This window comes from Diuraphis noxia, unplaced genomic scaffold (genome assembly GCF_037042655.1).
Source record: "Diuraphis noxia isolate RWA-SAM2 unplaced genomic scaffold, SU_Dnox_SAM2 contig0003, whole genome shotgun sequence".
NCBI classification, from domain to species: domain Eukaryota; kingdom Metazoa; phylum Arthropoda; class Insecta; order Hemiptera; family Aphididae; genus Diuraphis; species Diuraphis noxia.
The window spans coordinates 77,679,224-77,691,987 of record NW_028301713.1 but is presented as its reverse complement, the minus strand read 5'-3'; the positions used below and the strand labels follow the sequence as shown (position 1 = coordinate 77,691,987).

The 12,764-nt window shown below is 25.3% G+C and overlaps 1 protein-coding gene across 2 annotated transcripts in view; it reads left to right on the top strand.

The window, feature by feature from the left end:
- Window positions 1-6,705: 6,705 nt before the first annotated feature.
- The window catches only part of svr (Carboxypeptidase D svr), a 27,757-nt gene continuing 21,698 nt past the window's right edge, over window positions 6,706-12,764 (top strand). Inside the window, exons 1-2 of one of the 2 annotated variants that reach the window (XM_015512688.2) lie at window positions 6,706-7,504; window positions 7,591-7,814. In XM_015512688.2, coding sequence (XP_015368174.1) covers window positions 7,055-7,504; window positions 7,591-7,814 — 674 coding nt within the window. In that variant the 5' untranslated portion in view covers window positions 6,706-7,054. Of the gene's footprint in view, window positions 7,505-7,590; window positions 7,815-11,577; window positions 11,606-12,764 lie in introns of those variants that run through there. The other variant, XM_089222952.1, reaches the window with a different exon arrangement.

Sequence of the window (12,764 nt, the reverse complement as noted above, 5' to 3'; positions counted from 1 at the left end):
AAATCTAATTTTTAGACAAATTTTGATATTAAAAATTTTCTTGTAATTCAAGTAGTTCGATTATTTATTTTTTTTTTAACTATTTATTATCCTTATAATTTTCATATATATATATACTTTTTATTTATCTTAAAATACAACTCTGCAACAAGGGCTATTAGAGTCTTAATTACAATTGTACGATTATTATGGAGTTCATATTTATGTTATATTAACATTAGTTTAACAAATACCATTATATAATTTTATGTTAGTCTTAAAAATTGATTTTCATGTTTTTTCCTGGTCTCGTCCAAGAGTTTCTTCGAGAGTTTCGATAAAATTGAGATTTGTTCGTCATTCTGTTCATACATATGTTATTCTGCTATAATGGTTTGATTATGATCTGTACCACAATAAGCTTCGCAGATGGGCGTTGAATCATTTTACAAGAGAAATCCATGAGTAGTTATCCTATAGTGTGTCCAATTTTTGGGTGATTAAATGGTTTTGTACTTTCAGTTTAGGTTGGGGTTTTCCCATCTGAAGGTTGTACTCTTGACCCGGTTTAATTTAGCGGTCTGGTTATTCCATATTGTTTGTCATTTTTTTTTTTTTTGTAATATTTGTTTTCGTGGAGTTTTTGAAGTCATCGTGTATGTGAAAAGATCTAATATTATGTTTGTGTCTGTATCTGAAGCGATGATTTTGGTGTATATTCATCTGCAGTTTCGTTGCCTATAATCTCCGGTGTATTCTGGCGCCAGGGATCCATATGAGTATTATTTGTTTTTGGTTAGTTTTAGCTTCATCTACCTAGTTAATATTTTGGATGAGTACTGGTATAACGAAATGCGGAAAACCAAATCCCGCACTAGGAAGTCCAGACGTAAAAAGTTCCACCTTTAATAATAGGTATAGTCGGTACAGACTTGATATTAATTGTTACCTTTTTTTTTATCTAATGCCTTGGTGACTGGGGCCATTGGCTACAAGAAATTACATAATATATACATTAAAGAGAGAAGTTGTACCAATATAAATATAAACTTATACGTAATAACTAAATTACCTAATATAAATATGAGTTAATAAGGGCTGCATACAGAATTAACAGTGATACGTTACAGGAGACATGGTTGGGCAGTACCTATCCAAGATACGTATCTTAGATACAATTGTATTTTGTATCTTGTATCTCGATACAATTATATGAAATATCGAGTATCTTGCATCGCGATACTTCAAAGCAGAGTATCTCGTATCTAGTATCTCGGTACTGCTTTTTTAGTATCTTGCCCTTGGAAATTATTTTTCAGTACCGATAAATCATAAAATTATAAACTATTATTTATTATATATTTTCATTAATTTCCTGATTTTTATTATTTTTTTTTAGTTTCGAGAAAAATTGCAAATTATTTAACACCATAATGATGTTATCAAACATGTGACCCGCCGCGCTGCGCGCATTCCCATACGGTCGGCTGAATACTTTCCGTGTTCCTAATAATAATAATAATAATAATACATTTATAATCATATTTTATTTCTTCAAAACTAGAAAAAATATCAAAAACCAGAAAATTAATGGAAATAAAATTTTGAACCGCCAATATTTTCAGAAAAATAAACTCTACAAAATGGCTAGGTCCTAGGTATCTTTAATTTTTTTGTAAATAATTAAAAAAAAAATTATATTTTTTAAATTTTTTACAAAAACATTAAAATAAATTTAAAAATGTAACAATTGAAGTTCTTATCCACGAGAATCTTACTATAATACCAGAATTTTGATATTTCCATTATTTCGTGAGATATCGCAATGGGTAAATCCTCGCGGGACACCCTGTATATATTTTTTTTATATTTTCTTATTGCTAATATAAATACAACAGAAATCCACTGGATTATATTTTTTAAGATAACATATTATAAAACATCGATAATAATTATAGTGAAAATAATAATTTTAAATGAGTTATATGTTTAAAAAAATTATCAATACCTACAAACATTGATCCAAATATAATAATAATAATATTTTTTTTTTAAGTTACCTATACGATATATTTATTGATATAAATTAATAATTTGATCTAAGCCACTTTAGTACATTACGTTTGCCAATACAATAATTATATATGAAATTATGAACTGACTATATATATATAACATTACATGTGTATACCTATATACCTTCATAATAATATTATATATAAGTAATATAACAGGGGTGGCCACAACGAGGCTCGCGAGCCGCATGCGGCTCTTAAATCAATTTCGTGAGGCTTTTGAACCAAACTTAGACTAAAATTAAAAGTAAATAAATGTTCCTTCATTTGTTTTAAAATGAAGAATGTATCTTTAATTTATAAACATTGTTTTACAATGTGTGATTCACCTCGAATTAACTTTATAAATTTTCGGCTCCCAAAGTTAAGGTTAGTGGCCACCCCTGTAGTATAAGGTATATAATTATAGTTATAAATGGAAATTGAATAGACAATTTTGTATTTTCGGACATTTTGTCCAGCAATCAAAAAATGAATCCGGACTTTTTGTCCAATTATTTCAATGCCGGACTTTTCGTCCGGGAATCGTTTAGTTTGGTGTTAATTTCATACTTGTTAGTTGTTAATGATGGTTATCCCAAAGGGAAGTCATGTTAGATTCGCGAAGGATAATACTCTGGCTGGGTACCTATAGCATGCATTTTCATTGATCAGCTCAGTAATTTTTGTTTTTTGTATGAACTGCGTTTGCGCCCGTTGCGTCAAGCTAATTTTGCTTTATAATTTCTAGATAATTTTTATTCTTCTCAGGGTAAGAGGAGAGAGGTTCACCGGTTATATAGTAAATGTTGAGTGTTAGACTGTTTCATAATTTATGTCGTTTATGTACGTTTAACTAAAAAATTTTTTTTATTTTTTTTTTTTGTCAGGTCTTTCTGTTACATCCTATAATATAGGACTATATTATTATTTACTATATTATAGTTTATAAATTGTATAATATTTACTTATACTTTATAGCCTTATAGGTATTAGTGGTATTACTGTATTATATAGGTATAATCTATGAATGGTACGAGTACCTCTTCATTAAAATTAATTTTAAACATTCTTAACAGCTCTATTCATGCATACCTGCTTTTATCGACTTAGATTTTTGTTTTAAAATATTTATTATCTATCTCAGTATAACATAAAAAAAATCAGAGTGTAAGTTGTATAGGAAATGGGCCTAAAACATACGCAATACGCTCATATCTTTTAAGAATTTTTAAAATTCATTATCTTCATAAAAAAAAAAAATAAGTTTAATCAAAATAATGCAACATAGTGCAACACACACTGCATCATCAAAGATACTAAGAAATGAGATTAATAAAATACTTAAGCATGCAGTACGTAGTACGTCCTACATACTAATAGTGTATTCCAGAAGAAGATAAGTCACATACTACCGATCATTGGTCAGCATACGCATAATTAGATAAATTTAAGATAAACGAAATTATATATTTTAATTTTTATTGATAATATTTATTTAATATACATATATGATAAACTTAATTTATTATATAGATTATAGATAGGTAGGTATCTACCTACACTATACATAATACTTCAAACATTTTTACATAATACCCCTTAAAAGTAATAGGTATGTTTTATGAATACCTATGAAATTTACACAAGCATATAATATGCATCTCTGCTATTTGTAAAACATCCTATCCTATATATAGGTATATAGGTATCTATATACCTAGTTGACTTTTTTAGAAGTAATTTTTACATAGCTAAATAAATGTAAAGTTATAAAAAAATGAATTATATTATACTATTTTATCATATTTTATCAATAACATACTCTTATTAGATTATATAAACGTGAAGTGATGGAAGTGTGTTATATGTGTTTTATTTTTACATAGCAGAAAAAAATCTTCATCCTTGACTTTTTTGGTACAGTTTTCGCTTTAAAATTCGATCAACTTAGTACTTTAAGAAGGACAAAATGTATGTGAGGGATCATGATGGTCACATCCATACTGCAGTGACATCAGCGTAACTAATATAGCCATATGTTTAATATTTGTCCTATTCTGGTTAAAATCCAAATTCTTCCATATCATATAGCTTATATAGATTCAATATTTTTATTTTTTATTTTAATACATTTTAATTTTTACAATTTATTATAGAATGCATAAAACCATTTCTAATTAGGTAATTATTATTGGTTACTTTTTAAATATTTTTACGTATTTTTTTTTTTTTATATACTTGTTATAAATAAGATTAACATAATAAGGATATAAAGTTATTTAATTAAAATATATTACAATTGTATACGTAAAAATATACAAAAAGTAAACAATAATAATAAATAATTTTAAATGGTTTTATGCATTTTACAATAAATTGTAAAAATGTATATTATTTATTAAAATTTGAATGGCTCTCGTTCAGTCAAAATTGGTTTTAGATGAGCCATGGTTAATTGGTCAAAATTACTTAAAAAATGCAGTCCATCCGAATTTGATATACAAAATACCGGTTGCTATTAAAAATAAAATAAATTGCATTGCGCATGCGCGTACCAAGAGAGTTAAAATTTGAAATTTATCTGAAAATGTGTATTTTATACCACTAGCTTGTAATGCCGAGAAATTCAGTGTTCCCTAAATTGGTGAACATCATACGGTATAAATATTATACAATATTTATACTTAACCATTATATATTATTGATTTAATTGATTTTGTTGAATATCTTAATTCCTAATCTCTAGGTTTCTATTCTTTACATACATATTGTACATCATTCATAAATCATAACTTATTTTATGATTATCAAGTTTTTACAGTTATTCGTTTTCAAATAAAAACAAAATAATAATATCGATTATCGGTACAAGAGAAATCAAGTGAACATCCTATGATGTAAAAATTTGAAATTAAAATACTCATTAGAATTTAATTTTACTTTTCGGTAAGTAAAAGTAGACAAACTTATAAAAAACCGATCTTGTATTGAATTTTCAAATATTAGACTTAAGAATATACATTTTTACGAATTTCCAACTCAAAATAATTTGCAAATTTTTATGTATTTTGTGACATTTTTTTTATTATTATTATTAAACAATTTATTTACGACCTATATAATATAACAATTAGTACAATTTAAGTAAATTAGAGAAGAATTAATATCAAGATGTAGTGTTTATCGGCAGGCATTCAGCAGTACCACCCGACCAGGTACTTTTTAGATATTGTACAAATTCGAACTTTAAATACTTATAAAAACATTTTGATTTTGTGACTAGTATTTTTAATATTTTTTAACTACCATTGTGACAATATATTAGGCGAGCTTTGTATGAAATTTAAAGCTTTTTACTCAGCGGAAAAACATTATTGACATTTATACTAAAAACCGAAGAAAATTTAAATTTAATCAAGTATAGAAAATTCCAATATAAACATCCAGTGAAAATTTCATGGATTTACTGTAATTTGTTTTGGAGTTACAACAATATCTAAAACCGATTTTGCGTAAAAATTTCAGTTTTTCATTAATTTTGTTTTTATGTTTTTAAAATCGACTCAAAAATATTTGATCTACAATGTCATATAATGATGGATATACATATACACTATTATAATAAATAAATATTTTTCATTGTCAATCATTGAATTCAAAATTTAACACATCCTTTACACCTGACCTTTTTTTTAAATTATGTAAAATTTCATATGTGGTTATTTTTTCCAGGGTTATGTTTGTGCGGTACCAATGTACCATTAAATATTAATGCACGAAAATGACTATTAAACTGTATAATGTAGGTACTATGGTCAAAGTTATTATAATAATATTAGGTATATTTGAAGGAATTATATAAGACATGACTATATATCTCCGTGTTCCTCGTAACTGTTACCTACAACATTATTGTCTATTATTGTTGAAAATATTCAAACTATTCCACCTTGGGTTATTTGTTTGGGGGAAAGAAATAAAATTTCTGTGGAAAAAATATTCAAAAAATAAATAAAAAATAAAATACTTATGACAAGTAAAATCATTCACTGTGTGGTGAATAAATAGATAATTCCATCGCCTGTGATATTTTAACTTCTAAGTTAGTAAGTTAGAATTTATAACCAGACATATTGTAATAATGTCTAAATGTGTAATCATATATTAAAATAATCATATATTAAAATAATCATATATTAAAATAATACCTATAATATAGCAATATATTTTACATGTCTTATAATACTCTTAGTACACAGATAAGTATATATAACTAAAAATGGTGTAATATAAGATGCAAGAATACGAGATACAAATAAATGAATCATTTAATATTTATAGTATTTGAGCACAGCTTAGATTGCTTATAGATCATATTGATATTATTATTCATATATTATACTAGTAATTAGAATAATGCAGCATTACAGTTACCCCTCTTTTCTCATAAACAATGTATAAATGTATAATAATAAACCATATATATATATATATATATATATAGATACCACAGTGCACAATTTAATACATAAATATGTGTTGGTAACAAGCACTGATATATATATATATGATATATATACACAGTATATATATTATCTATCTCAGTGGTAACAAACCACAAATTGTTGTGATAAATGATATAGTTTTATCATAGGGATACGTAGCAAAAGCAAACTACCAACTACAACTAACCAGCAAGAACGTCCCGACTCCCGGTAGTTTGTATATTATGATATAAGATTTTTTATAGTATGTTTAGTTCCAACGTTATAGTATTTATATTAAGTGCCTCTAGCAGTCAGTATTACTCTATTGAAGAGTATTAGTGCGGTTACTAGTTAATGTTTAATAACGATTAATTAATTGATCGTTGAGCCTTACACACAACACATATAAATTCTCGTCTGCATAACTACAAACTTCTCATTATGACGAATCTCGTTCTCGCGTACCATTAATTATATTACTTTTATTTTATGAATCTTGTTGTCTAGTTTTTAAAATAAATAAAAATAAAAATGCATTCATTTCTATTAACATTGATTGTATTTACTGGCTTGTTGATATCTATCTGTGCTAAGTCTATTCGAGAAGTTGGTTTGCATGAAGAATTTCTTGATGAACGATACTACAATACTACCGAAATAGCTAATCTACTTTATAAAATTGAAAAACAAAATCCAATGATAGCCAGAGTACATGAAATCGGCCAATCATCGTTGGGTCAAAGTATATTAGCCATTGAAATAACATCTAATATTGGGCAAAGTAGAAGAATTTTAAAGCCAATGTTCAAGTACATAGCAAACATGCACGGAGATGAAACTGTCGGCCTGCAATTATTATTATATTTAGCTCAATATTTGACGTCACTTTATGGTTCAGATGACCGTGTATCTAGAATTGTGGATACAACTGATATATTCCTGATGCCTACACTTAACCCAGATGGTTATTCTGCTTCACAGGTGAGACAATAGTTTTTAAATCTATTTGGTTGAATTAATTAATCATTAAGTTAGTATAACTATGTAGTTGTATATTATTATCTTAGGAAGGTGATTGCAACTCTCAAAAAGGCTATGCCGGCCGAAATAATGCAAAAGGTGTAGATTTGAACAGAAATTTTCCACAAATAGATAAAAAGTCTTTTAACATGCAACAACCAGAAACCAGAGCAGTTATAGAGTGGATTCTTAATAATCCGTTTGTGTTGTCAGCAAATTTTCATGGTGGTGCTGTCGTAGCCAGTTATCCTTTTGACAAGTATTATTATAGGTATGTATATTATATAAATTTAATTTGCGGTTTTTAAAGTTTCTATTAAATTAAACAATATATTTTAAGAAGTGAAAAATTATTAGGTAGGTAATTTGGATGAATATTATCTTGTGAAAAATTTTATGGGTACATAACTATTAATCTTAAAATCTTAATACTTATTTAAAAATTCCAATAGTTTTTGACTCCTTAATTATTTATTTGACTATAGGTATTAGGAATGGGCATGAAATCCGAATGTCTAAATGATCCAAATATACAGATATCCAAATTCGAATTTAAATCGAATTCTTATTCGGATTTCCCAAATTATTTATGGATTTGCTTTTTATGTGTCTTAAGACTTACAATTATTTTTAATGCATGGTAAAATAAATTATTTTATTCTATGATAATGAAAATTTAACAATAAATTAATGGTTAAGTTTTTTGATATCACTGGTACTTAAAATGCGTTCAAGATTTGATATACCTATATCCGAAAATTATGTTATAGAATTAAAATAATATTATTATATAAAAAGAGTCATTGAATTGCAAAATCGAGTTGAATAATCTGAATACTTCGGATAATCCGTGAAATCCGGATTTATCAAATTCAAATAATTCTAACTTTTGAAATCTGGATATGCCAACCACTAGTAGGCATGCACATTGCACATTATAAATTAATATCAAAGTATTATCTATTTGTTTAAAAAAAATACAAATACATAATCAAACATAATGTTAGTGGGTAGTATGACATTCTTCAGTCTTGAGTGATGCATAATAGCAATTATTTAGTATTATTAAATTGAGTGTCTTGTTATTATATATTATATGTATAATGAATATTTGAAATAGTTAATATATACTAACTTAATGACATAACTAGATTTCAAACTACCTTTGTAATTTCCTAACCAAAATCTCGGTTTTAGCATAAATATCTGTATGGTAAATAAGTAAATAATATTTGAATATGTTTTTTCTAACAGTTATCTAGAAAATAAGAAATTTCTAGTAAAAGGTTAAAAAAAATTAGATGCAATTCTGTTTATAATAATTAATAATATTTTTTCAAACTATTTAAAAATAATAAATTAACCAAGTATAAGTGAATCCAAATACCTGCATATGGTTGAGATTAGTTTAGATATATCTCATATGTTTAGATTTTGGCTGAACATAACTGTTAACTATGGGTTTCAAAAACTTAACCTGCTCTAACTTGAAATATTTAAAATATTTTTAAATTGTTTTGAAATTTATATAAAAATTACTGTATTAGAAATTAAAAATATAGAGTTTTGTAGAAAGTTTATAATTTAAATATTTTTATACATTTTTCATATGGAAATTACTTAAAGAACATTGTTATATTTTATAGGTACCTATTATTTATAATAAAAATGGTTTTAACCTTTCATTCAGAAAAACTTAAGTTACTCTTCCAGCCATACCAGTCTGTACATGTACTATAGTAAAAGGATATGAAGGGGGATTAAGTGTGTCATCTGATTTGTAAACATAAGTAATAATTTTATATGTTCCATTTGTCTTTGTATTAATAAGTTTAAATGCACTTATTAATTGGAGCGAGTGTTTCTAAACATAAAATAATGCTCATTATCCATTGCAATCCTCAGTAATAAAGATGTAAGCAGCACAAAAAAAAACTATTAACTAGCTAATAATGATCTGTGGAAAATAATTATCTCATTTATTGTAATAAACAAAGATAATAAATAAATAAATAAATAAAAAAATAATAAACAGTTATATTATACATGTTTTAGATTAAAATCATTTTTAACAAAGTAGATATCTATAATCTATAATTAAAGAGTAATTTTTATTTATTATTTTAATAAATTTGTCTGATAATGCTCAATATGATAAATTTGCTAATAGGCCATGATTATACATTATAAAATCATTTTATTTGTGATCAATAATAATGTTCATTATACTTTTTAATTGATGTTCGATAACTAATAAATAATCATGATTTATATTTATAGTATATATAATCGGTGTTAATTAGTAAACTTTATTTTATTTGGTGCAAAAACCTAGATTACTGATTAGCCTATACATTTTTTTATGACTATTTATACATAAGTAAAAAATTTATAAAGTGTTATTGAGTATTATTATTGCTAAGCTTCTATGGGTACCTTAAAATATATGGAACAATAAAAGCTATAATCTGTACTAAAATATTTAAACTATTATAACTTATAAGATATGCATTTGCTTTAACATATAGATTAGAAAAAAAGGTTTATACCATATTAAGGACTTTTTCATAACAAATAGAAATTATATTTCTTATATTAACCCTAGATCACACGCATTAAAAATATTCACGAGGTTCCACGCACAGGGTGTTTTTGACCGTGTATTAAAATATTTCAATTAAAATTCGATAAATTGAAATAATCATTATTTTATCGATTTTAAATAATGTTTAAATCAAAAATTTAAAAATTTAAATTTATTAATTTTAAAACTAATAATTTTAAATCACTTTATTGATTATTGACATAATATAAACAAATTAAACTTCGTAGTTACACACAGTATGGCAAACCAATGTCAACTAGCAACAATCTTGCCAGTCTCAATGAAAATAAAATATTCATTTACATTTATAGAAAGAAAATAACGTCTAATTGGCGGTAAGAAAAACCCATATTTTGAGTTTTCATAAAATTAAATTGTGTATTAATGTCACATTATAGCACGCACACTGTCTTTTAGACCGTATATTGATAGGTAGTGAACTTTGAACCCTTCTATAGTACAGGCATCAAATCATAAACAGGCAGGAGTAGTATCTAATTTTAGTTTATCATCTACCCGACAATCCTAGGAAAAGACTAAAAAGGCATTGGTGTCGGGACCTACTAATTTAGTTAATTGCCTAATTTTAATTAAATATTACTTTATTGTTAACTTATAGAAATGTATATTAAAGCTGACAAAGTGTCTTCACTGGAAGGCTTCTTAAATCTGTCCTTTCTTCAAGTCACTTTATTCACTTATCTATTTTACTTATTGTTCAATTTTATGTAACAGATTGTAAATAAAAAAATAAAAAAAATAAAAATAAAAAGTTTATCATCTAATTAGAAGGTACCTAGATTGAGTTAGGTTAATATTTCGTATTTTTGAAACAATGAACAAAATTCTAAAAGCCCGGTCATTTTGACAGTGAAGTGTGTGCTGTAGGGTTAATATTATAATATACAGTATGTCTCATAAGTGGCATAGAAAAGATACATAAAGTCCATATATTCGTTCAAATAACTTTTTAATTCGTTAAAAAAAATGTACAATATGTAAAAAAAAAGAGTAATAAGTATAGAATAGAGAATACAAGACATAGTAGGTACATAAAATAAAGCACCCAGCAGTGATATTTTTATACAAATCAATTAATATTCTTAAGTACTCAAAATAACGAAAAACAGTATAACTTAATAAATTGGATACAAACTGAAATTAGTTATTTCTAGAGCTGGAATAGTTTATTAAAAATACTAAAATATATAAATTTAATTGTATTAAAAATTGTAAATGTAGATAGGAATCAATGGATGATAATAATAATAAAATTAATTTTTTTGTCTGACTATGTTTTGGTACTTGGAATTTTGACACATATTATATAAAATTATTATTCGAAAATAACGTGAATTTGATCAAGTATTATTAGGTATTTATTACCGAGTTTAAAAAAATAATTTTTTTATATATTTTTATCCTATAGCGCTCAGGAGATTGGTGTACATGTTTTTGTAAGTACCAATGGGAATAAATATATTTATTTTATTTAAAGAATGCTAAAAAATAATTGTTTTAATTTTTCTGCTATTTATATATTTTGGAATGCTATTATCTGTTATTCTGGTTTTAAATGGTGGTTAAATAATGGTTTATATCTAGCGATAAAAAACTATCGTAACTTTTAAAGTATTGTAAAGCTATATGTTTTGATATGCATTTTTGTGTTTTTTAACTGTAACTGTGGAATTAAAAGTACTTATAATAAAAATGTATGAATACATTTTGTTGGATAAAGTTAAAGTTGAGTAAATTATGATTACATTAATATGAAAATCTAGAATATTTTTTATTTGAAAATTGATGATCAGTCATCATTAATCTCAAATGATTTATTGTTATTGTTGTTTATTATATATAAATATATATTTGTATATAAATGTATTAATATAAACTATTTTATATATATATTTATTCATACATTTTAAATCATTCTAGTAGTTTTTTATTATTACATGAGTGATGAGTTACAAAACCAATATATAACTCATAACATTTATTACTTTTGCATACAAGAAATTACAATATTTCAGTAATTATTAGAGATTCATAGGCGGAGCCAGCTTTCATGTTTAGGGGGTGGAAATATTTTTGTCTCTTCCCTTCCAAAAACCATTTATACTATACTTTATTATATTCATAATATTACATCACAATAATAACTATATACAATGCCAATCACAATATAATACAACGTTTAAACTCCACACGAAATTGTTTGTGTGTTTAGGGGGGTTGCCACCACTTACCCTGCACACCCTCTGGCTCTTCCTATGTAGATATTATTTTAACCTCTATTAAAATAGTTATTAAGAATAAAGTTGTAATACCTATACAAAAATAATTAAGTAATATCTTAAGCAAAAAAACTTTTTGAACTACTATCTTTTTCCAAATAATTCTTTAATTATCTTCTTCATTGTTATATTATAAAGTATTTATGGGTAGAAAACAATTGAGAAGGTATAATTTTTAATTTACTTTGGTGTGTACAATATTTTTTTGATATTGGATTTAATCATTATAATTGAATATTTATGTAGTATATAATTATATGATTAACATATTATAATTTGTAAGGGATTATATTTCAATATTTGATTAAAAGTAGTT